Source organism: Cricetulus griseus, chromosome 5 (genome assembly GCF_003668045.3).
Source record: "Cricetulus griseus strain 17A/GY chromosome 5, alternate assembly CriGri-PICRH-1.0, whole genome shotgun sequence".
NCBI lineage: Eukaryota > Metazoa > Chordata > Mammalia > Rodentia > Cricetidae > Cricetulus > Cricetulus griseus.
In genome coordinates, this window is record NC_048598.1 from 170,752,202 (window position 1) to 170,778,858 (window position 26,657).

At 44.4% G+C, this 26,657-nt stretch overlaps 1 protein-coding gene and 1 long non-coding RNA gene across 22 annotated transcripts in view; one reads left to right on the forward strand and one right to left on the reverse strand.

Annotated features, from left to right (window-relative positions):
* Positions 1 to 461: 461 nt before the first annotated feature.
* On the reverse strand, positions 462 to 20,276 carry LOC103161869. 11 transcript variants are annotated; one of them, XR_004770071.1, is made up of 8 exons: positions 20,135 to 20,276; positions 19,822 to 20,020; positions 7,881 to 8,054; positions 6,807 to 6,951; positions 5,968 to 6,192; positions 5,686 to 5,867; positions 4,450 to 4,640; positions 462 to 945 (listed from the first exon to the last, which is right to left on the reverse strand). It is a non-coding gene; the product is annotated as an uncharacterized LOC103161869 (long non-coding RNA). The 11 variants fall into 11 exon arrangements; XR_004770072.1 differs by lacking the exon at positions 5,968 to 6,192 and having other exon boundaries at positions 19,822 to 20,017; XR_004770074.1 differs by lacking the exon at positions 5,968 to 6,192 and having other exon boundaries at positions 7,881 to 8,031.
* The window catches only part of Atxn7l1 (ataxin 7 like 1), a 227,757-nt gene continuing 220,234 nt past the window's right edge, over positions 19,135 to 26,657 (forward strand). For 3 of the 11 annotated variants that reach the window (XR_004770069.1, XM_027417021.2, XM_027417022.2), the window contains exons 1-2: positions 20,691 to 20,971; positions 21,473 to 21,541. Coding sequence is in view for 7 of the 11 variants with exons in the window: in XM_027417021.2 (XP_027272822.1) it covers positions 20,791 to 20,971; positions 21,473 to 21,541 (250 nt within the window). In the remaining 4 variants the exon portion in view is untranslated. Of the gene's footprint in view, positions 19,408 to 20,215; positions 20,972 to 21,472; positions 21,542 to 26,657 lie in introns of those variants that run through there. The other 8 variants (XR_004770068.1, XM_027417017.2, XM_027417016.2 and 5 more) reach the window with 7 other exon arrangements.

Sequence of the window (26,657 nt, forward strand, 5' to 3'; positions counted from 1 at the left end):
AGTCTCCCACTTCTTCCTATTACTGGTCTTATGCTGGTTCAGCCATCTCCATCTCTCTTTTGGAACTCCCAAGATCACTGCCTGAGTTGACACTGAATCCATTGTCCCTTCTTCTTGGTCCAGAGGATTGGTTAGAAAGGCCAGCTGGCTAGGTTGGATTTCATGTATCCTTCAGGAATGAAACTTGGAAAGTGCTGGGAGCTGTAGCCTTCTCCCTCTCGCTCCTGCCTTGCTTTGCTCAGTCTTGCTGCAGTGTTGGCTTTTTCTCACAGGGCCTTTGCACACAGCCTGCATTGCCTGGGATGCCCTGGCCACTCTCATTAGAGCTCAGCAGTTCTAGCCTCTAATTAGAGCAAAGTTTTTTCAGCTTTCCACACTCACAATCCCTGTTTGGTCAGGAAATTCGTACACAATTCATTGTAGATAGGGCTATAAAATCTGTATATAAACCAAACATTATGGATAATAAATCATAAAGAAATTTATTTTAAAGCAAATTCTTTAGTGTACATATAAATTTATGATTTATTAAAAACAAATTTGTGTATTAATTTGACACTGTACTTGCTTATTTTTACATAAATGAATCAAATCTTGGCTGAATATTTGATATGTGGGACCTACAGCATCTCTAACACCTTTCAGGATTGGTCAATATTTTGATTTTATAACTGTCAATACTGAGAATGCTTCTCGTAAATAAATAGTACAAAATGTTAGGAGTGTGATTGAGGCCATTTGAAAATTATTAGAGATTCTGTCCTAATCCCACATCAGAATTCACTGAATGATTTCTATGTGAAATTCAAATCAGCAACTCAAGCAGCAGTTCTTAAAATCAAACTTTCTAACACAAAATGATCAGTCATGGTACTTCATCCACATGTACTGAGGGATGATGGCATGGAGATATTCTTGGTTTTCCACAATTCAACTCTGATGTGTCTGTAAGAGCAGAAAAATTTGTGTGAACATGGAAACACTATCATTTATAGCAATCGTAGCTCAAATCTGAGTCTGGTAGATCCCAGCAGAAACCATCAGAGTTGTGTGATGTTATAAACATGTAAAGTGTGGGTGCCATGTTTGGAATGAGGGCTTGTGAAGCAGCACCTGTGGTGCTGTAAGAAGCACCTTTATTGTGTGGTAGAATTACTTTTTGGTTGTTGTACATTCAGCTATCTTTTACTGTGGCCAAAGTCTGTGAGGCCTCCAAATTTAGTCACATGACCCGATATAGCTCATAGCACACACTCAATGAAGGCTTGGACTAGTTCACAGGGGGCTGATTAATGTTGGTGGAGGTAAAAATGATTCATTTAAACAAGCTATCATTCTCATCAGACAGACACAGAGAACCATTGCTGACACCCTGTAGCTGAGGCTATAGGAAGCTGTGCTCACCTTAGTATCTCACTCAGCTACTGTCTTTATTAAACTACTCAAGCCCTTTTGGCCACATTTCACTTCTATGAACTTGTCCTTTTAAAATGTACTCACAGGCTACATAAAGACACATAGAGTAATTTTCTTTACATATTGTTTACAACACAGACCATAGTTATACTGCCGTGCACTCATAGTGTGGAATATTACTCAGCCATCAAAAAGAAATGTGTGTTTGGTGTAAGGAGCATCATCATGATACATTGAGCTAAAAAATAAATCCAGAAGGCTATGATTTTATATCCTAGTTACACTTTTAAAAGTTGAAGAAACAAACAAACAAACTTGTTGGCAGTGGCTTCTCTGGAGAGGTAGTTAGTGAAATAGTTTCTATACTTTTCTTTCTTTTTTGAGGCAGGATTTCTCTGTGAAGCCATGGCTGTCCTGAAGCTTACTCTGTAGAATAGCCTAGCCTCAAACCTAGAGACCTGCCTGCCTCTGCCTTCCTAGTGCTGGGATAAAAGTTGTGTGCCACCATTGCCCATCTACTTATGTCTCTATAATGATTTTTTGCTGTTTTATTACTAAAAATAATTTCATAACCTAAAACTTCTAATACAGTAAAAAATACTAATTGCACAGCACACCTGCTGTGTTCCCTAGAGGATGTTCTGTGAGGTCAGCACCATCTACAGCCTATTCACTGCTATTTCCCCAGAGTCTACTTGGTGTTGGGAACTTGATAAGTGTTCATCAAGCATTTATTAATTAATTAATGGATAAGTGAATAAACTATCTGTTTCTGTGATAACTGCTCCCCAGTCACAGCTCTGGAAGCAGCACACTGGCCACCCCTTTGGGGTGTACTCTGTTCTTGAAAGCAGTTTCTGGTTCAAGTCACCTTTGCTGGCAGCTTTGATGTATCACCCTTATTGCTGACTTTGAACTGTGGGGCCTTTGCACAATTATTGCACTCATTGTGGGTTCCATTTCTGACTTAGGAAATGATTTTGTTCAAAGTTGCCAGCATAGTTTAAAGCCCAAGCCATGCCTCTAAATTCCAATAGTCTTCCCAGCTTTCTGCCTCCCACATCCTTGATCAAGAGCTACAGGTTAGCCCCATGGCAAGACACAGACAGACAGACAGACAGACAGACAGACAGACAGGGGCTCTCTAACTTAGCCAGTGGAGTGTGTCCAGTTCTAGTACTCCACCACAGGGCCTTTGCACTGAAAGCTCATTCTTCTGAGAAAACTCATTCCAGCTGGCAAGGCTGTCTTGATACAAGGGTTTGGATCTCAGGACAGCCCATGTGAAAGGCTGTCCTCCTCTGTCTTCTGGTTTCTCAAGTCCCCCACTCTCCTGCCCTCTTGAAAATATTATTATAACAAAGGGCACATGTTAATTTTTCCTATGTGGTTTGAATAATAATGGTCCCCACAGGCTCATTGATTTTAATGCTTAGTCACCAGGGAGTAGAACTTTTGAAAAGATTAGAAGGAGTAGGAGGTGTGGCTTTGTTGGATGAAGTATGTCACTGGGGGTGGGCTTTGAGGTTTCAAAACTCACAAAACTCACACTAGGACCAGGTTTGCATGTGTCCCTCTCCCTCTCTCTCAGCCTAGGATCAGCTACTCTCAGCTACTGCTATTATTCATGCTGCATGACCCCTGTTTATTCTTTTACTTAAATTAGAAATGAAGAAAGGAAGAAAGATGAGACATGAGACTAAGAGAATACATTAACCAGTTTATTATATCATGGAGAGTGAGTGAGAGAGAAATAGAAGAGAGGAGGCAAAGAGGCAGAGAGAGAGAGAGAGAGAGAGAGAGAGAGAGAGAGAGAGAGAGAGAGAGAGGAAGAAGAAGAAGAAGAAGAAGAAGGAGAAGGAGACAGAGATAGAGAGCAAAGCAGGGAAGTTGGAACTTTTAAAGGGAAGTCTGCACATGCACATTGAGGTTCCATGCATGCCCAGAGTCCTCATGCAGGCCATAATGTGGGGTGGGTGACGTGGTGATGGCACATTCCTGTGCATGCCCTGACTGTTGTCAGGGGACCGGGTCTGTTTCTTAAAGAGGTAGAGCCAATCAGCATTAAAGCCGGAACCTTTCATTCCCACCTCTACTTATTATTAAAAAAAGGTGGGTGTCAGACACGGCAGGTTAAGGAATAAGGACATCAAATTCTCCAGACTGCTTCCTGCTGACCTAGGGGGCATTGACCATCTTTGGGGGGGGGCCTGAGAAGGTTAGGGTGCTGCCGTGTCCTGGGGTAGCTGGTTGCTCCATTGAAGTCCAGGCATGGAACTCTGGCACCTCTTTGACCTGGCAAGATGTTGGCAGGGCAGAGGACAAGGTTAAGTTTAGAAAACAATTTTTTTTCTTAGGTCCTGGTACTTGAGGGGAGGATTGTAAGATGAGGGAGGGGTTCCTGAGGGGTCCCAACATGAAGGGAGTCCTGGGACCAGGAAAAAATTGAATAACTGGAGTGAATCTGACCTGTTTGGATCCAATTCAGCTCCCTGGAACTTACAAAAATCCTTAGAGTTTGTGGAAACATAAGTATTAGACACATTAGCAGCATTTTCATGTTAGAAGCAACTTGGCTGAAAGCATTAACATTTTAAAATTGACAGACATTTTTTTAGGACAATGAAAAGCATCTTAATCTTGACCTTGTAGTTATGATCATATAGCGGTATTGTAGAACTTTACTGACTATGAACAGTAGCATGAGAAATAGAGAAATCTGGAACACATTTCATTGTTTTGAATGTAAATCTTAAAATACCTGTTCCTGAATCAGTTTTGCTTTATGCTGTCAAAACTACCAGTTGTCAAAAACATCAGAGTTCTTGAGAAGGATAAGATTTTACCTGAATTAATGATTAAAGAATAACAGAGACTTGCCAGCAGGCTGTAGGGACAGCCACCCCCAAGGTCCTCCATCCATGATTGTGGGCTGCAGGACACCCGCTTTCTTGCTGATAGCATGGGACCAGATAGCATGGGACCAGATAGCATGGGACCTGTGGATTGGGAACTATAGGAAGACTTGCCTACCGTTGATCCAAGCAACACAGGGAAAGTCGATTCCCCTGTCCTCTTGTCCACGGTCTGGAGTACTTTGCAGCAGTTGAGGTGAAGGGCAGGGTTGCTCAGTGGCCAGCATTGCCATTGACTCAAGATGAAGTTTCTTCAGTGCCCAGTCTTCTTGGAGGAAATGGGGTGGAGCCAGCAGCTGGCCTATCTCTCTGTTATGAAAAGCTTTTTAATAAAACATTTTAAATGCTATGTTCTCTAGATCTCTGAGCATTTGAGGGTTGCCTGTCTAATATCTCGGCAGTCAAAAATTTACCTTTAGTTAGAGAAAAATTTCTTTTTGTAATAAAAGCGTTACCTTTGTAAACAGCTTGTAGGATGGATTGAGTGGTGTAAATATTTTGTTAACTTGAAATAGACCTTTATGATTTCAAATGTTAATCATCATTTAAAGATACATAACAATTTAGAAATATGAGATTTACCACAGTTTAAATTGCATATAGAGTTAGCTAAGTATAAAGTTAAATTTAAACTACATGTACAGAGACAAGCAGGACTGGATAAAAGTAAAAGGGGGAACCAGAATCTTTGATCCGTACATTGTAGCAAACAGACAGGAGATTTAAAGGGACAGAATAGACTTAAACAGAGGGCCCTGGAAAGACACAGTATTCCATAAACGAGCCATGCACAACAGGGCCAGTGAAAGGAATCAGAGACAAAAATAAAAAGCAAAAAATCTGGCAGCCAGGTTTGCTGGCACAGGTGGCTGTGGTGGGCGTGCCTACAGGTAGGTCACATGGCCAAGATGGTGGCAACCTTAGGCATGTTTCCGACTGCTGGCAGGAGTAACAAACAGAAGAGTGGGGGACATTCCCAGGTGAAAGAATGTTCCCACAGAGAGGTAGAAGAAAGCTTGGATAGTACATAAGAGTTTTAGTGAAACAGGACATTGTTAGGTGAAAGGAGGTTCCCACAGAGAGGTAGAACTCCTCCCATTTACCTCTTCGCTGGCAGTAACCAGAAAAGTTCCCATACATGTATTCCCCATGGGTGAGGCAAGTGAAAAAACCGGCAAAAGCCCCTCTTCGGAAGCCCATAGCCCTGAGAGGGATTGCTGGGGGCCTGGCCCCAAAGGGGACTCAGCTATCCCGAAACCAAAAGGACCCAGTGGTCCGAACTGAAAAGCCAAAAAGCACCTCTCCTGGAGTGGGATTCCAAACCTGACCTTGGGAAATTTAAGGGGTATCTTACCAGACTGCAGCCAACAGGCAGATGAGTGGATTCCAAAGATCCTTAGTTTGAAAAGCGGCAAGTTGAAGCGTACAGAGTTCTGGCATCTCAAGCCACCACAGGCAGGAGGTAAGGCCGGGAAAACCGAGATGGAAAGTGGGTTGTGTGTTCGGATTCTAGGATCCCCGAAATTCCCCGTAACCCTGGTGGGAGAGGTTTCAGGGAGAGCCTAAACTGAGTTGGGTGCCAAAAATGTTATTCTTTTGCTTAAATTCAGGTATTATGCTGGCCTGCCCCTGTTACCTGGCAGAATCCACTCAGGCAATACCCAGTCAGCCCAGGGTTCCATGGGAACTAAGTCTGCACGCAGGTGTAAAGGATCCCTGCCCACTTATGCGCTCTTCCTTCTCTTCTCTCTTCTCTCTCTCTGCCTGTTCTCTCTTCCTCCCTTCACTTCTCTCTGTGGCGCATGGCGGTCTGCCATTAACTTTGTTTCTCTTCTCTCTTACTCTCTCTACTCTGCCAGGCCTGTAATAAACAGGTTAATGTATTCTCTTAGTCTCATGTCTCATCTTTCTTCCCCACGTTCGGTGCCAAAATGTTAGATTTTTGCTTACATTAGAAATAAAGAAAGGAAGAAAGATGAGACTAAGAGAGTACATTAACCATTTTATTATATCATGGAGAGCAAGCGAGAAAGAAACAGAAGAGTGGAGAAGAGGCAGAGAGAGAGAGCAAAGAGGCAGAGAGAGAGCAAAGCAGGGAAGTTGGAACTTTTAAAGGGAAGACTGTACATGCACACTGAGGTTCCATGCATGCTCAGAGTCCTCACATAATGTGTGGCAGGTGACATGGTGATGGCACGTCCCTGTGCATGTCCCTACTGTTGTCAGGGGCGGGGTCTGTCTCTTAAAGCGGTAGAGCCAATTAGCATTAAAGCCTGAACCTTTCAACCCTCACCATGACACCATGATGATAATGGACTAAACCTCTGAAACTGTAAGCCAGCCCCAATTAAATGTTTTTCCTTTGTAAGAGTCTCTTTGGTCACGGTGTCTCTTCACAGCAATGGAAGAGTGACTAAGACACTTTCCAGTATTACCTACTCCCCACTCCCTTCCCAGGTTTATCAGGTGTTCTACCTTCCTTGTTCGCAGCTCCTGGGCCTGGACTAGTGCAGTCACTCCATATATATGTATTTCCCAAGGGAACAAATGTGGCTCCATTCACATGAACTGTTTTCATACTCAGGCTTCCATTGTACTTGCAAGGCTGGCCCTGGGGCTACTGTAACAAATTACCATGAGTCTAGAGGCACAAAGCAACACAGACATTATTCTCTAACAGTTCTCAGAAGTGAGAAGGCCAACATTTTTCTTTTTAAACTGAGCAAAATCAAGGCCACACTCCCACCACAGAAGAGAACATGGCCCTTGCCTCTGCAGCTTCTGCTGGTTGACAGTGTTCCTGGGCTTGTGGCTGCCTCTCAGCACCAGCAACTTCAAGTGTTTCTGTATGCTGTTTTTTTTATATCACTCTGTGCATGTGCACTTATAAAATCCCTGTAGGGACAGTGTAAGCCACGCCTGCTAGAAGCTGGCTACACGTGTGCCTGACCACACCTATTAGGGCGTGGTCAAGGTGAAGTCAGGATGACACGTGATAAGTTTTTAAGGGGCTGCAAGGCCCATGGGAGCCCCTTCTCTCTGTCCTGCCTGCCTTGCTGCCCCTGGCGCACTCTGGCTTGTGTTAGGCTGATGTTAATCTAAATAAAGATATCTTAACCTTACGGACTAAGGATCTTCTCGTAATAAATCCCCCTCGGCTTCTCTCTCCCATTGGGTACACAGGACAACAGTCAATGCCTAAGGCACTAACCCAGGACAGCTACCTGAATCACCCTGCAAAGACTTCCTTGTATAACATAACATTCAACCTTCAGATGGCCAATTGATTGCATCTGATGTCTTCAGGCCACCAGTGACATCACCAGTAGCTCTGGAAATCCCTTTGCAGGATGAAGACATTATACTGTTTGTAGCTTCTGTTTGCCCCTCTCCATCGGGGCCAGCTTCACAGAAGAGCACGACAAACACTTTGTGACTGAGTGTGCAGAGTGGGTGCTGCTGTCTGCACCCCCCCCACCCCCCGCCTCAGCTCCAACCTCAAGAAGAGAAAGAAGTTCAGGGCTCCAGCTCCCCGTAAGTAACCCTCACCTCTCAGAAACCAAAGGAAGCTCCGGATGATACTCCACATGCTGCCAGCACCTCCCATGGTCTCTGATGAGCGCCAGACAAAAGAAGGCTTCCAGGGCCATGCCCCTGCTGCAGAGCATGCAGTGCTGTCTTGGAGTCTAAGCAGGCTGGGCTGCAGTGTGGTCACCCCTTCCACTTCCATGATTCCAAGTAGGAAGATGGGGAGGGAGAGACTGAAATTAGCCTGTTTCTCCCAAATAGTACACAGTGCACAGGAGAGAGGGGCAGTGCCCAGGAGGCCCTACCATCTGACCCTGACTCCCTGCTGGCAGTAACATTCAAGTCTTTTTAGCCACCTGTCTTGCCTCCATAATCCCTTATCCAGCAGCACCTAGAGCATCTTGGTCTCTGGTCCTAGTTATGGGGTTCCCTGAGATCAGTAGGGCTATTTTCCACTCCAGGCCAGAGTCTCTGCCCCTCAACAGCTGGGAGCACTCTGAAAGCTGAGGTATATTGGCCTCATCTGGATTGCATGGGTTTCATGCAGGCTCGACTTGGTACTCGAGGCTTCCATTCCCTCCCCATGCAGGAAGAGGGGTTGAAAGAAGTGGATGGTGTCTGTAACTGGCAAGCAGATTTTCATGAGCTCCGGAGGTGGAAAGAGTCTATCCATGTGCCAAGGGTGGATAGGGAGGCCCAAGGAGCGAGCAGGATGCCCACAGAGTCCAGGTGCAAGTTTGACTCTGACAGAACTGGCTGGAACTGGTCATGCATTTGCCCCACTTGACCTTTTCTGCAGTGCAGAAATTGCCACAAGACCCAGAAACGCCATGCCACTTGGGGAACTACAGTAAGCTGAGGCTATTTGTGACTTGGGTTATTGCTGGTGGTGGTTTTGAGAGCATATCAAAGCCTATATAAAGCTCATCAATGGACAACATAGTTCACTCTGCATAAAACCTACCCAAGTGCCCTGTCCACACTCTGCCCCCTGTCGTGTGGCAGGCGCCCCAGCCTCAGGTGAGTCTGGGCACTGCTCTGCTCCCCAACCTCCCCCATCAACCCCTGTTTGCTTCTGCCTGAGCCCACCTGGGCAAGAGTGGATCTGCCCAGACTGGGAAGGCCCACCCTGAGCCCAAACACACCCCACCCTTGTCCACCTATCACCCTCTGCCATCCCACTGCTGCCAGAAGCTGAGCCCTCCACCTGCCACCGAAGAGAGGGAAAGACCCCACCTGCACTCACTGGAAGAAGAGATGGGAAGAAGGCAGAGTAAGAACACACTCAACAACAGAAAAACCAATATGACTCACCAGAATCTAGGGACTCCACACCACCAAGATCTGAAAAGCCCAACACAGAGGATGAAGAAGAGATGGACCTCAAAAATTATCTTAGGAAGATGATGGAGAACTTTAAGGAGGAAACAGGAAAATCCCTTAAAGAAATATAAGAAGAAATATATAAAGAAAAACAAGCAAAAATAATATGAAATGGAGGAAAAGATGAACCAAAAAACTCAAGAAGTAAACAAATCTCTTAAAGAATCTAAAGAAAGCCAAGAAAAAACAACCAAACAAGTGAAGGAAGCACTAAAAACAGTTCAAGGCATGAAAGCTGAAATAGACACACTAAGGAAAACACAAAACAAGGGGATGCTGGAAATAGAAAGACTGGATAAATGATCAGGAACTAAAGATGTGAGTATAACCAATAGAATTCAAGAGATGGAAGAGAGAATCCCAGTTGCTGAAGACTCCATAGAGGATGTACAGTCATCGACCAAAGAAAATCTCAAGTCTGACAAATCCCTAACACAAAATATCCAGGAAATATGGGACATTGTGAAAACACCAAACCTAAGAATAATAGATATAGAAGAAGGTGAAGAAATTCAGCTCAAAGGTACAGAAAAAATATTCAACAAAATCATAGAAGAAAACTTTCCCAACCTACAGAAGGATATGCCTATGAAAGTACAAGAAGCTTACAGAACATCAAACAGACTGGACCACAAAAATAAGTCCTCTTGACACATGATAATCAAAACGCCCAACCTACAGAATAAAGAGAAAATGTTAAGAGCAGCAAAGGAAAAAGGCCAAGTAACATATAAAGGCAGACTTAACAGAATCACATCTGATTTCTCAATGGAAACTTTGAAAGCCAGAAGGTCCTGGATAGATATTCTCCAAACACTAAGGGAGCATGGATGCCAACCCAGACCACTGTACCTAGCAAAACTTATAATCACGATAGATAGAGAAAACAAGATATTCCATGAAAAAACCAGACTTAAACAATACATATCCACAAATGTAGCACTGCAGAAAGTTCTGGAAGGAAAACTCCAACCCAACGAAGATAACTACATTCACAAAAACATAGGCAATAGATAATCCAATTTTACCAAATATGAAAAGAAACAGGAGGGCGAAATACACACACAATGACACTACCAACAATAAATCCATAACAAACAAGAACCAGCAATCAATGGACATGAATATCCCTCAATATCAATGGTCTTAACCTGCAAATAAAAAGATACAGGGTAACAGAATTGATACAAAGACAGAATCTGCTTCTGCTGTATATAAGAAACACACCTCAACTTCAAAGACAGTGTCATCTCAGAGTAAAGGGTTGGGAAAAGATTTTCCAATCAAATGGGCCCAAGAAACAAGGCTGCTGTAGCAATCCTAATATCTAACAAATTAGACTTCAAACTAAAATCAATCAAAAGAGATGAAGAAGGGCATTTCATACTCATCACAGGAAAAGTCCATCAAGATGAAGTCTCAATCCTGAACATCTATGCCCCCAATACGAAGGCACCCACATTTGTAAAAGAAACATTACTAAAGTTCAAACCACACATAAAACCACACACACTTATAGTAGGAGACTTCAACACCCCACTTTCACCACTAGACAGGACCACCAGGCAGAAACTTAACAAAGAAACAAAGGATCTAAAAGAAATTATGACCCAACTGGGTTTAACAGATATCTATAGAATGTTCCATCCAAACACAAAAGAATATACCTTCTTCTCAGTGCCATATGGCACCTTCTCTAAAATTGACCATATAGTTGGCAACAAAGCAAACCTCCACAGATACAAAAGAGATCGCCATGCTTTAAAGCTAGAATTTAACAGCAATACAAATTGCAGAAAACCTACAAACTCATGGAGATTGAATAACACCCAATTGCACCATTCCTGGGTTGAGGAAGAAATAAAAAAAGAAATTAAAGACTTCCTAGAATTGAATGAGAATGTAGACACAAAATACCCAAACTTATGGGACACTCTGAAAGCAGTGCTAAGAGGAAAGTTCATAGCACTAAGTGCCCACATGAAGAAACTGGAGAAAAGTCACACTAGAGAATTGACAGAACAACTGAAAGCTTTAGAGCAAAAAGAAGCAAACTCACCACAGAGGAGTAGACGCCAGGAAATAATCAAACTGAGGGCTGAAATCAGTAAAGTAGAAACTAGGAAAACATTACAAAGAATCAATGAAACAAAGAGTTGGTTCTTTGAGAAGATCAACAAGATAGACAAACCTCTATCCAAACTAACCAAAAAGCAGAGAGAGAGAGCATGCTAATTAAGAAAATTAGAAATGAAAAGGGGGACATAACAACGGACACTGAAGAAATCCAGAGAATCATCAGGTCATACTTTGAAAACCTGTACTCCACAAAATTAAAAAACCTAAAGGAAATGGACAATTTTCTGCATAGATATCACTTACCAAAATTAAACCAAGAACAGATAAGCAGTAAAAATTGACCTATAACCCCTAATGAAATAGAAGCAGTCATCAAAAGCCTCCCAACCAAAAACAGCCCAGGGCCAGATGGCTTCACTGAAGAATTCTACCAGAAATTCAAACAAGAGCTAATTGTTACACACAATAGATGCAGAAGGGACATTGCCAAACTCTTTTTACAAGGCTACAATCACTTTGATACCCAAGCCACACAAAGACACAACTAAAAAAGAGAACTACAGACCAATATCCCTCATGGACATCGATGCAAAAATACTCAACAAAATATTGGCAAATGGAATCCAAGAGCACATCAGAAAAATCATCCACTATGATCAAGTAGGCTTCATCCCAGGGATGCAAGGATGGTTCAACATATGAAAATCCATCAATGTAATCCATCATATAAACAAACTGAAAAAGAAAAACCACATGATCATTCACAAGATGCTGAAAAAGCCTTTGACAAAATCCAACATCCCTTCATGATAAAGATCTTGGAGAGAGCAGGAATAACAGGAACATATCTAAACATGATAAAAGCAATATACACCAAACCAACAGCCAACATCGAACTAAATGGAGAGAAACTCAAAGTGATTCCTCTAAAATCAGAAACAAGACAAGGCTGTCCACTCTCTCCATGCCTCTTCAATACTGTACTTGAAGTTCCAGCTAGAGCAAAAGAGAAGAAAAGGAGATCAAAGAGATACAAATTGGAAAGGAAGAAGTCAAACTTTCACTATATGCAGATGATATGATAGTCTACATAAGTGACCCAAAAAACTCTACCAGGGAACTCCTATAGCTGATAAACACCTTCAGCAAAGTAGCAGGATACAAAATTAACTCAAAAAAATCAGTAGCCCTACTATATACAGATGATAAATCCAATGAGAAAGAAATCAGAGAAACATCACCCTTCATAATATCCACAAGCAACATAAAATTTCTTGGGGTAACACTAACCAAAAAAGTGAAAGACCTGTACAGTAAGAACTTTGAGTCTTTAAGGAAAGAAATTAAAGAAGATACCAGAAAATGGAAAGATCTCCTATGCTCTTGGATAGGTAGAATCAACATAGTAAAAATGGCAATCTTGCCAAAAGTAATCTATAGATTCATTGAAATCCCCATCAAAATCCTGACACAGTTCTTCACAGACCTTGAAAGACAATACTCAACTTTATATGGAAAAACAAAAAACCCAGGATAGCCAAAACAACTCTGTACAATACAGGATCTTCTGGAGGCCTCACCATCCCTGATTTCAAGCTCTATTATAGAGCCATAGTTCTGAAAACAGCTTGGTATTGGCACAAAAATAGACAGATAGACCAATGGAATCAAATTGAAAACCCTGATATAACCCATACACCTATGAACACCTTATTTTTGATAAAGATGCTAAATCTATACAATGTAGGAAAGATAGCATCTTCAACAAATGGTGCTGGCACAACTGGATTCAGACATGCAGAAGATTGCAGATAGATCCATATCTGTCACCATGCACAAAACCTAAGTACAAATGTATCAAAGATCTCAACATAAATCCAGCCACACTGAATCTTCTAGAAGAGAAAGTGGGCGATACCCTTGAATGAATTGGCACAGAAGACTGCTTCCTGAACATTATACCAGTAGCACAGACATTGAGATCTGCAATTAATAAATGGGACCTCCTGAAACTGAGAAGATTCTGTAAGGCAAAGGACACAGTCAATAAGACAAAACGACAGCTCACAGAATGGGAAAAGATCTTCACCAACCCCTCATCTGACAGAGGACTGATTTCCAAAATATACAATGAACTCAAGAAGCTAGCCACCAAAACACCAAACAATGAAATTAAAAAGTGGGGTGCACCTTTTGCTCAGAAAAATGGGAATCAGTCTACCTCAAGATCCAGCAATTCTTCTCTTGGGATAGAGAAAATGGATACAGAGAAATGTGGTACATTTATTCAATGGAGTACTACTCAGCAGAAAAAAGCAATGGAATCTTGACATTCTCATGCAAATGGATGGAACTAGAAGAAACCATCCTGAGTGAGGTAACCCAGGCACAAAAATACAAGCATGGCATGTACTCACTCATATATGAATTTTAGACATAGAGCAAAGGGTTACCAGCTAACAATCCTCTTCACCAAAGAAACTAAGAAACATGAAGGACTCTAAGGGAAAAATGCATGGACCCCAGGAATGGGAAGAGGCAGGAACTCCTGAGCTAATTGGGAGCATGAGGATAGGGAAGAGGGAGCTGCCAGAATGAGAGGAGGAGAAGAGGAAATAGAGGAGCAGAAATATTGACTTGGGGGAAGAACAGAGGAGAGCAGGATGAGATATACCATATTAGAGGGAGCAGAGCTTCAGGATTCTGTTCCCTTTCAGTGACTAAAACCCCAAATTCCACTGCCTGTGTTCAGGGCCTGCTTCTAGAGAGAGTGTGGGGCAGACATGAGGCAAAGGTGTCAGGAGGTGCTGGCTGCTGGGTAGCAGCTGCCTTAGGCATCTTGGCAGAGCCTCTTCTCACCATGATGGTGCTGTCTCTGCATAGAGCTGTTGTGAGAGAACACTGGGTGCTTCTATCCTTCCTAAGTGTCAACTTGAGACTTAATGCCCTGTGGCACAGTTGTGGCCAGGACTTTTCATGAAAACCTTGAATCAGGAAATGAAATGGGAAGCAGATAGCCTTCCAACTGGGTCCTGGGTGTAAATGACTCCAGAGCTACCTTGAGGTTACCCCAGCAGACCCTCTCCTGGCTGCTGAAGGCCTTACTGAAAGCCACAGGCTCACTTGCATCTCTCCACTCCCTATCCTCTCTTAGAGCCCAAGGACCCAGCCCCACCTGAGGCCTACTTCTTTCTCTCCTCTAGCCATGGCCCAATTTCTTCCATGTGGGACGACTGGCAGGGCATATCCACATCCCATGCTCCTACCTTCTAATACTCAGGTCGTAGATATTTATTTTGGAAACTTACCCTGAGAGAACCTTTTGAGGAGACTCACATTGGCTGTGGCTACTGGGCCTGTGTTTATGGGATCCCTTCACTGGGTGTAAGGTGCATTTCCCAAGAAGATCATTGACAGGGCCTACCTCCACAATGACAGCTGTCACAGGTCACATACTACACTGACATACAGACAGAAGTGTCTGAGTCCATGCTATGAAAGCAAGGCACTGACAAACAGGTGCAATGAAAACATGGTGGAATAATAGCAGGAAGAAATGCTCACATGATGGACATAGAGGAGAGCTCAAACCTCATTGTTCTGAGCATGTGGTGTTAAGGACAATTGGGAAAGACCAGAAATCAACCTTTTTGTGGTAGTTTGAAAGTCATAGGCCCCATAATCCCATAATCTCATAGGGAGTGGCACTGTTAGGAGGTGTGGCCTTGTTGGAGTAAGTGTGGCTTTGTTGGAGGAAGTATGTCACTAGGGCTTTGAGGAATCCAAAGCGCCTCTGTTCATTTCCTGTTGCCTGTGAATTAAGATGTAGAACTCTCAGCTACCTCTCCAGCACTATATCTGCCAGCACATGCCATGCTTCCCACTATGATGACTATGGACTAAGCCTCTGAACTGTAAGCTAGCCCCAATTAAATGTTTTCCTTTATAAGAGTTGCTGTGGTTGTGGTGTCTCTTCTCAGTAATAAAACCTTAACTGAGACACTTGTAAATTGTTTGTGAGACAGAATCTTGCTATGTAGCTCAGGCTGTCCTGGAACTCACAATCCTGTTGCCTCAGCCTCCCAAGGGCCCAGGCAAAATTAATGTTTTGCCTTATATTATTCATCAAAAGAACCTGGATATCTAAATGTGAAACAAAAACCTGCCAAACACAAAGAGAAACTGTAGGAGAAGACTCATGGCTTTGAGGGTGGGCAGTTTCTTTAAGCAAGACACAAAGCAAAGGCTGCAAGGAGAAGTCCCAAATATCTAAGTTCTTTGGAAAAGACAACTAAAAGGAGAAAAGTGACAAGCTGAAAAGTGTCACCATTTCTAAGCAGGCAGAAGTGCTGTATGTCTGGAAGATCTAGCAAATTCCTTCAAATCAATACAAAGGCCTCAAAATGCCAACCACTAATCAACAGACACAGTACTTCAAAGAAGGGGAATAAAATGCACATTAAAAAATGCTCAAAAAACACCCAAACTGAGGGAAATGCAAGCATATAAGACATGTTCCCCTCATATTGCCAGGAGCCAGAAATTTGAATATGTTGAGCATTAATGAGGGTGTGAAGAGAAGGGCACACTTCTACATGGCTACAGGGAGTCTGGACTAGTCAGAACGACTGGCAAGGCTATTAAAATGGAAACTGCATGTACCTGGCAATTCTGAGTCTGGGTACAAATGCTCCCTCCTGTGCCCACAAAGCATGCAGACAAATAAAAGTGTTAATCACTCTGTCTTTTCTAAAAAAACGAGAACCCTAAAATACCTATCAATTAGGTAATAGCTAAGGGAACCATGGAGCATTACCATTCCATTACATGCAATGAGGTATTCCACATGTAATGCCATGTAACAGTGTATATGAAAAAAAAAGAGGACTAGGAAATGATTCAGTGGGTAAAGGTTTTTGAGGATCTGAATTAGATTTCCAGAACCCATCTAAAAAAAACTGAGTATGGTCGTACATGCTTGTATCTCAGTACTGGGGTGATGGAGATGAGTGGATCCCTGGAGCTTAGTGGGCAGCCAGCCTAGCCCAATCAGTGGGCCCCAAGTGTCAGTGAGAATCCCTGTTTTACAAAACAAGTTGGGAAAGCTCCTGAGAAACAGTATCTAGGGTGGGCCTCTATCCTTCACATACATTCATGTGCACATACTCCCAGACAGAAACATAGAAAGGAAACAAAACTCTGTAGGAAAAATGACCACAAAATGAAGTAATTCACATTACACACACACACACACACACACACACACACACACACACACACACACACACACCAGTATCATCTATACCCATAATAATAGATATGTCAGTAAATGTATTCAAAATGGCATGCAAAATGACTTCAGGTCTGGGGACAGAAGTGGACAGCATTCAGAACAGTCTAGGAGGCAAGCCTCCAGGCTCAACTGAGGTGGAAAGACCACCCTAAATGTGGGCAGCACCATGGAATGGGGGTTTCCTACTCATAAACAGAACAAAGCCATCTGAGGACCAGTTATGGCCTGGCTCTTTTTCCTGAGTGTGCACAGAATGTGACCAACTGCCTCATCTTCCTGTTGCCACACCTTCTCTGCCCTGAGAAACTAGTGCCCCCTTAGACTGTAAGGCACAGAAACCCACCTTAGTTTCTGTTCTATTGTTATGGGACATCACGATCAAGTCAACTTATAAAATAATTTATTTGGGGCTCATGGGTTCAGGGGGTGAGTCCACGGTCATCACGGTGGGGAACATGGCAACAGGTATGACATAGAAGTAATGTCTTAGAGCTCACATTGTGAGACACAACTATCAGACAGAGAGAGCTAACTGGGCATGGCTGGGCTTTTGAAACATCAAAGACCCCCACTGCAATACCTCCTTCAACAAGGCCCATACTTCCCATATTATTCCAACTGGTGACCAAGTGTACAAACCACCACAAAACCCTTCCTTTCTTCAAGTTGTTTTGTCAGATATGCCATCACTTTGAGAAGAGTAACTAATACAGGAGGGATAACCCCCAAAGGAGCTGTGTAACAGGATGATCTCTGTGATCTATCATTTCACCACCAGAAGCAAAACACTTTTAGAAGTCAATATTGAATTTCTTTTGTAAGAGACAAGATATTTGAAGACAAAAATAATGTATAGAGATCCCACACTGCTCTCTATTATGAGGCCTTGTCCTTGTGAGGCAAAGGCAGCTTTGTTCCCAGTGGAAGAGCTCCTGCAGAGGGCTCACCGTATGCTGGGAGGGTTACCCTGTGCTGCCAGACCAGTAATGTTTGGGACAGAAGTTCAGTGCTTCTTCTACTGGAAGCAATCACATCAGCGTGCTGGCTTCTTTCCAATTGCCAGCTGCTATTCACAGCATCTCATGCATCCTGACTAAAGAGATAGGCAGCCAGTGTGGGAGGCTGAAGACTGCTGTAGGCCACACTGAATTTGAGGCCATCCTGGGCTATAGTGTGATATCCCATCTAAACAACAAAACAAAATAGACCAACCCCCCCCAAAAAAAAACCAAGTAGACAAAACAAAACAATACAAAAAACAAAATAAAAAACAATGCAACTGAAAGAGAGAGAGCACAAGAGAGAAGAGATGAGGAGAAAGGGACACACACACACACACACACACACACAGAGAGAGAGAGAGAGAGAGAGAGAGAGAGAGAGAGAGAGAACACACACAAACACATCTGATTCAGACATACATCAGGCCTTATACCCAGGACTCAGCACCTAATTTCACCTAATACAGCAATTCAAGAGAACAGCAGCTTCATTGCCCATTTAACAGATTAAGAAGTAGAGGTTCAGCTGGATTTGGGATTTCAATCAAATGCCCACATTGCAATGGATGCCACTGATTTCAAACCCTTGATCAGAGCACCTCCTCAAACTGCCTCCCCTACCACATTAAATAGCGAGGCTGGCTTTGCTTCAATTTGTACATGTACAACAATATTCAACTTCTTTCCATTCAAAATAGGGGATAAAGAAGGGCTGCTCCTGTGTGGTCCTGGCAAATGACAGTTGTTAGGAGCAGGGAAGGATCCATCAGGACTGGTCCACAGGGAGTAGAGAAGTCTTTTGCACACCACAGTGGTCAGGAGCCCAATGGCTCTGCTAGGAGCAGGGGAATTGTAAGGCAGATGACACATTCCCAAGGAAGCTGTCCTGCTCTGTCAGAATGCAGATGTCCCGGTTTCCTGCACTTTACTTATCTAACAAGTCTGTGTTCACCACAGAACCACTCATGGCTGGGGCTCTAGTGATTATCAGTGAGCAAAGGCCTGGGATTCCTTTCTTTCTCCATCTGGTGCTCCTGGTATGGGTGTGTGTGTGTGTGTGTGTGTGTGTGTGTGTGTGTGTGTGTGTGTGTGTGTAGGTCTTTCATGCTAGTCCTGTTTCTAATCTGTCACCAGACAGCAGTGCAGGAAAGAGCAAGGTGGGTGCTACACTTGCCTTTCTGATGCTGAAAACTCATAGAAAAACTAATGGTGTATCAAAGTCCCCCCAACTTATAATGTTCAGGGAAATTTAGCAAGAAGAGTGGCAGTTAAGTCAAGGAACATCAAACCATTTTGGGGACACTTCCTCTGAATGGAACATGTTGTTCTTTTCCTAGCTGCCTCCAGTTAACTCCCAACCATGGTCCTAGTAGGACATACCTAAGCCATATCCCACACCCACACACATGCTTAGCAGAAGCCTCTGAGTGGTCCCCTTTCCTTGGCAAGACCAGACCTCAGCTTAGTATAAATCCTTCCCAATTTCCAAGATGCAAAGAAGATTCCATTTTCTCAGTGACACATCTTCTGATCGTTCCTAGCTTGTTTCCAGTTCCATCAAGGACTGGCTCAGCTATGAAAGTCCACACCACTTTCACACTAGTATCACTGCGCATGTGCCAAGCTACCCCTGAAGTGTGATCCTTCTCCAATTGCAGCTCTGTGAGGGCCAGGGTGAGTCTCCCTGTCCCCCGGTCTGTGAGCAACCAGTCCACGAGAAACAACGTTGCTTGAACAGATGGCTGTATGAAGAAATGACAAGTATGGTGCCTGGCTTATCTAAGATGTCAAGGTATGATACATATTTCTCAAACTACAAGTATTTAACAGGAATTTCTTACCCAGTTGCCCCTTAGGTAACAATCCATCCAAGAAAGCTAACAGAGATTTATCTATGTCTGATATAAGCAGGGCCATTCCCATACACATCACAGCCGAAACAAGTCTGTAGATCCTCCTTCATTGCCCCGACTCTAATGCTAGTTCTGAGGTACAGGGTGCTGAGTGCCAGGACATTCCAGCCTCACCAGAATTCATCTCAGAATCAAGTGTGGGGCAAAAGGGCTCTCAGGGACAGCAGTGGAAGGATGCTCGGCAAATAGAAAAGTTATGGATTGTGGGATAAGGGTGTCTTTACAGTTTAGGGAATTCCTAGTAAGCAAACAATTTTAAAGAGATAACAGAAGATGTTAAAGGTCTCAGTTACCTGCCCCTACGGTCAGGCGGAACATCTCAAAGCACCAAGCGTCCACACTTCGGGGAGTCAGACTCCTGTGGGATGTCTAGTGCTCCTGCTACGTGGGGAGCGCAGGGTCTGTGGGAGGTCTAGGCTTCGAAGGTCTTCCAAGAGCGAGAGCTCGCTCCGGCTCTGGTGTTCGCGCAGCCAAGCGTCTGCGGTGGCTCTGCTGGTGAGGACACGCGTCGCACAGACGCCCCGGGTCACCAGAGCCAAATTGAGTTTGAGATTTTGCCTGTCCCGCAGCCCGGGATGGTGTGGCCGCACCCCGCGCCCTACTCACCCGCTTCTCTGCACCACGTCCATTTCCCCATTCGCTTCTGGCTCCCGAAGGCATCTGCGTAGTAGTGAACGGGTTCCCAGGCTCACCAGGAGAGGAGACAGGGTGGTATGGCAGTGGGAGGCTCACTCGCCAGAGTCCCCGCCCTGCCCTGGGGTGGGGTGGAGATGGAGGGGTGCAGAAGAGCGGATCTCGTCCCCACTAAGCCCCCGGAATCCCTCGGGGACACCGCACGGTGGGTGCCTGGGACCAAGGGAGGAAGGGACACGCAGCGTGTAAAACTTTGGGTCCTCCAGCGTCGGCTGCGGGAAAGGCCACCTTTACTTCTGCCGGGGGTCGCTCCAGTTGCGGGGTTGTTAGCTGGGCAGGGCGGCGTTGCGCAGCATCCCGGCTCGAGGCGACCAGGCCGGTCGGAACTCACAGCACTGCTCTTGGCCTCCGCAGGCACCCGCACCGCTCTGCGTTCCGCCAGCCCGACTGGCGCGCTCTCCTCGGCTCCGCGCACTCCGCGCCTCTCTGGCGCCCCCCGCGGCCGCGCGCAGCACAGCAGGGCCGGGCCGGGCCGGGCCCAGCGCGCCCCGCCTCCCGCCTCCTGCCTCCCGCCTCCTCCGCCGCCCTCCTCCCTTTCGCAGAGCACTCAATGTCGGAACGTTCCGAAGATGACGTCGGAGCGTTCTCGAATCCCGTGTCTCTCGGCTGCTGCTGCCGAAGGAACAGGGAAAAAGCAACAAGAAGGAACAGCAATGGCGACACTGCACCGCAAAGTGCCCAGTCCGGAGGCGTTTCTGGGCAAACCCTGGTCCTCCTGGATCGACGCCGCCAAATTACACTGCTTCGACAGTAAGAACCCCACGGCCTGTTCCTCCTTTTATTATCCTGTAACCTTTCCATTCACCTAGAGCCACTAGGCAAAAGTGTGTGTGAGAGAGAGTGGCCCCCGGCGTCCTCCATGCTTCTCCCTCTCTCTCTAAATAAATACACACAGACACAGACCATCAGAGCACACAGAGGCCCGGCTGCCAGCAAGGCTGTGTGTCTGTCTGTGTCCGGCTCCCTGGGGCAGGCAGCCCGCGGGGTGGGCTTTAGCAGCCTCACGGTGGTATCTGTTTAAAAGGCGACTCTGTTGCTGCTTGCTTAGTTTTTTTTGGTACCTATCTGGGCCAGGTAGATGGAAACCCGGACTCGGGAGAAAAATGTTGCATTATCATTTTTTTGCAAGATTTCCATATACAGTATTTATATCGATCTGTTTGCCAATAAACATTCTCCCTCCCCCCTTGACTTCGGCTTTCCCCCCCTTTTTTCCTCATTTTCTTTTTTCCTTTTCTTTTTCATCTGCAGATGTAGATTTAGAAGAGGCTGGAAAAGAGGGTGGCAAAAGCAGGGAGGTTATGAGGCTTAATAAAGAAGGTAAGTGGAGCTCTTGGCATTTTAGTGTTAGCTTGTGTGGCAGTCTTCACAGGCTTTGGAATATAATGTGAATTGTTCTGCTGGGTACAGAGTGACTAAGGCTTGTCAAAAATTGAGCACGCCCCGGTGACTACTGCTTCACTGTTAACTTCCTTAGAAGTATAAATACAACTGGGGTTGGGGGATGCAGGCAGGGGGAGGGTGGGAAGCAGAAGTTTACCGCACTCCACTGGAGTCCACGTCTGAACCCCCTGATAGTATCTGCCATTCTCCACTGGAGTCCACATCTAAACCCTCTGATGGTATCTGCCATTCTCCTTGGAGCACCATTGGCGAATGGTCGTGGTAGGGTTTGACATCCCCAAGTGGGGCATGGGGCACCCTTCACTAGCCGTCCAGCCCCCTTGTGTGTAAATTCACAAGTTTTGATGAACCTCTCTACTTCTCGACTCTCACTGCAAACCACCCGTATGGCAAGCCTTGGCTGCAAGTAACATTTTGTCTCTGGTCACAGATTGTAGGGGCATCAATAGGTACAGATCCGTGGCCTGCACATTCCCCCAATCTGTGCTTCACAGTATGCAAACATGACACCTGAAAGGGACACCATGAATAGACAGATGATCAGGGATCGGGGCCTGTGAGTGAAGCAACCTGGGCATCACATACCTGTGGTTGTGTTAGTCAGTTTTGCTGTTTGCAAGCTCCTCATTTGGCACTCTGACCTCTGGCTTCAAATGGAGCTACTTTGGAGGCCACTTTCTGCTTAAAGAAAGGATAGGTTCATTAGGATTGTGATGCCCTCACTGGAGTCTCATACACACAACTGGCTGGAGTTGGTGGTGGCTGAAAGGAGCAGGGGCCAGAGGAGATCAGTGAGAGGTGTCAAAAAAGTTCAGATATAACTTGGCTGTAGGAGCTTTTGCTTATCCAGGATGAATGAAGAAAATGTCTTTTGATTCTACAGACTAGTCCAATGGCAACGGGGCGTTGCCTGAAAAGGTGGATGGAGCCTGCTTGGAAAGGTGGGCCTCACTTTGTGGACTGACATCCAAGATTGTTGGTTTTCAGTGTCCACATGGATTCTTGACTGTCCAGTGAGGGAAATGTGTTCTTCCAGAAAGAATAAAGCAGAGGTTGGAATACCTATTCCAGGGCAGTCCTCCAGCCCATCCATGTGTGTGCCCTAACTAAGTACCTTGAGAACAAAATATCACTCTAAAGATGTTTGTCTCTGAATATCTTCGTGTGATTTTAACCTGTGTGTTTAGGAGGCACACGGGAGGGAATGGTGTCAAGTGGCAGTTTCCTTGTGTAAATGTCCATGTGTGTTGGCTGTGGACAGGGATCCCAGAAAATTCTCCAGGTCTTGAACCACTTCGAAGGCTGAGCTCTCAGCCCACCAGCCTTGTTGCCACGGTGAAGGTGCAAAAGCCTGTATGTTAAAGTTGATGAAAGGCTGTGGCATGCGTGGGACTGGCACCTGCTGGGCCTGGGTGATGAATTGGAACCACAACCCGCAAAGCTCAGATTCTCCGGCCACTGCCATCTATTTCAAAATACTCTTGTTGTCTTTGCTGCATGAGAAATGGATTATTTTAAGGTTAAATGAAAAGCTCTCCTTCCCTCAGAAGTCACAGATGTTACGTCTTGCTTATTATGTCCTCTGTCCTGTAAAGGTACAAAGGTTTTGCTTCTAATAGAATGCACCTTTGTGGGGGACGCCCACTGTTCAGTACATCTTGTAGCTGACTTATATAGCCACACATGGACTTCCTCTCTTTGTTGTGGACCTGGAGGAGTGGCCTTGGGTGAGAAGTTGAGAGGTTCCTGAGGTTAGCCTGGGTTAGGAGTTCAGCTTTCCTTATAGAAAAAGAAAATAGGTGCAACAAATACATGTTCCATGGTAAGAACTTCCAGGTTGGGCTGGGCCTCTGTGTCAGAGTGTTTGGTCACATTGGGCCTCCTTGTTAGAGTCATCAGGTGGGAGGCCTTAGGGTGGGTAGATGTTTTTGGAGGGTCATTTGCAGGACATAAAGTGGCCCTTGTGACTCTGGGGATCGGTGCTTGTGAATATACATAGAAGTAGGTCTGGAGATGAAATGTGGTAATAAAAGAATAAAAGTTTAGGGTTGAATTGAGAAATGGCAGGAATGACTGTTGTGGTGCCAAATATATAACATAAAATTTACCATTCTAAGCTTCTCTGAGTATATAGCCCAGTGGTATTCACACCACCATTCCTTACTTACCAGCCTTTTCACTATCTCAGCCAGAAGCTCTGTACTAACACATATATACTGACTTCCCATGTTCCCCTTGCCCTCAGTCCTGGCATCTTCTGTTCTCATCCTGTCTCTTTGAAGGTTCCTGCTCTAGATTCCTCATGTAAGCTGAATCACATGATAAATTTATCATTTTGTGTTACCTCCTTTCTCTTGTGTTTTCAAAGTTCGTCCATGTTGTATGATATGTTAGTACATACCTTTTCAAGGTAGAGTCATGATCCATCATATATGCCACTCATCCATTGGCTATGTGGGTCATTTCTACCTTTTGACTATTGTGAACACTGCCTCTCTGAGCATTGGTGGGATGCAATCGTTTTTTAGATTGAAGTCAGAGAGGGAAGTTGGATTGGAAATATGAAATAAGAATCATTTTGCCTTCTAAGCTTTCTCATCACTGCTCTGGAAGATACCGTAGGCACCAGCAGAGTTTCTGAATGATCTGGTAGTTGCAGTATCATTCCTAGTGCATCCCTTGTCCCACCAACCTTCCTTTGCTTGCATCTGTCATCTATGTTGAGTAGGAACTGCTAGCTGGATGCACTGAAATCTCCATAGAGCCTTTTCCTCAGCTTTCTTATTCCCTCTAAAATTGCAGTTACAAAGCATTCAGCAAAGGCATTCGGCTTGTACGCTGTTGCTAATTCCTTTTTGGCCTGGGCTTTGTGAGGCTTGCCTTAGAGCAGCAACCAGGGAGATGTGGGAGCCAGCTTCCCACTCAGGCCCTGGGAGAGCCTCACTCCTCTGGGCTGTAAGAGTCTCCAGCTGTAAAGTAAGGGGTTTGGGACTATCTGCCCACCACAGTCCCACTGAGACTTCTGTATCCAGGTTTCACTATTCAGTGTCCCTATCTGTAATCATGCTGAACAGCCTGCCTCCAAAGAAAAGTTAAAAAAAAAAAGCAACAACGACAACAAAAAAATCCAAACCAAACACCAACAACAATGAAATACATAAAAAACCCTCACATTAAAAACAAAACAAAGCAACAACAACAACAACAAAAATCTTAAATGACTTCAGAAATATTGAGAATAACTGGGTATATTTTCTCAGTTTTTAAAAGTTTATGTCAATGCTGACAAAAAAAAAAACTCACTGTATAGGCTGCTTACTAGAAACAGTTGTGAATGGTTTGAGGTCTTCAGGGGTTGAGTCAGGACCCCATAGAAGAGAGGGGCTGAGTGTCATAAGATTTCCTTAGAGGAGGGTCCCAGGAACCTTGCTGGTGAAATCTTCATAAGAACTGGATTAATGATAGAAAATTCCAAGGAAGGCTGGTTTTCTATGCTAACTCTGTATTTCACACTATTCTCTCCTTTAGCTTGGTAAGGTGTCACCTGAAGACTTTGCTCAAGAGAAAGTCTTACTCAGAATGGGAAGATGTTCTTGTCTAGGTAGAAGCTCCTCCTCAGCTTCCACTCCTCCCATTCCAGACCCTGCCCCTCAGGAAGCTCAGAAAGGGTCAGCTCCTTCCCCAGAGCTGATCAAGACCACGCCTACAGGCTGTTTAAGACCTGGTCACCAGAACTGCCATGTGCGCGCTCTCTCCTGCTTCCCCTGAGTTACCCAGGAGTGCTTTGCTCTGTTTATTACGCCTGGATTTATTAATTTGTTTTGATTTGGCTTATTGCATTGGCAGAGGATACCCAATAACTGGGGATCCAATACTTACCAGTTATCAATACTAAGGGCCTTACCCAACTTTTTAAAAAGAAATACCAACTCATAGACAAAGAATGGGGTCTGTGTGTCTCACAAGTGCCCTTAAGGATAAAACAGATGTTAGTAGGAAGCATGAATAATAGGATAATAGGAAAGAGATCAGCATATAGTAGGTGCTGGATGCATGTCTGCTTTTATTCTTTTTTATTATTATGACAATTACCATCATTTATTACTGAAACTAGTTTGGTAAAATGATATTATTTTAATTACCATGAATTTTTAAGTCATCTGTGGTAAAAAGAAAAGACGTACTGTATGAAGAACTTCAATTTTAGAGCAAATTACCATGAATTTTTAAGTCATCTGTGGTAAAAAGAAAAGACGTACTGTATGAAGAACTTCAATTTTAGAGCAAAGTGTGTTATAATTTTATGAAACTTAATGATTTCAAAACAATTTATGTGAACGTAGCATTTTTCATGGAAGTGGGTTTTGTCAAAAGCAGAAGAAAAATACTTAGCCTGTTCATGGCTTCAGAACATGAGGAGCTGGTTTTTTATTTTTTATTTCTCCTTCCTGGTGGCTTCTGAGGTCTACAAAAATACATTTAAAATGATAAGTTGTTTCATTTATTATGGAGAAAATTAAATCCTCCAAGGACATTTGGAACCTTGTACTTGGGCAGGAGTCTTTGTTTAAGGTTCCCAGTGGTTCATTTGGTGAAGTTAAGTGTGAAATGCTTCCAGTCACAAAGTGAGCTGGAACAGAGGAAGCGTTCCAGGAAAGGCCGGAGTGCTCCTGAGACACTGGAAGGACAGGCAATGTGGGAGTGGACTCTGCTTGGGCTCAGAGGTTAGGGCTGGAAGGGGGCAGCTGAGAGGGAAAATGGCAGCTGGCCTGGGAAGATGATGCATTGGTATGACCCAAGCCAGGGAAGCCAGAGACAAGCCATGGAGATTTATGGGAAACTATCTTCAGCTTCTTTATCACTACATAGACAACTCCGTTATCTATGCTAATAGGAGATGGGAAGGCCCAAGTCTGCAGATTATACAGATAAACCTCATTTTCACTCTTAATTTCAGCTTTGTTCTCTGTTACACCTGGGAGCAGCAAGATTTGTTTATGTTGGTCTTTCATTGGCATCTCTGTTGCCATGG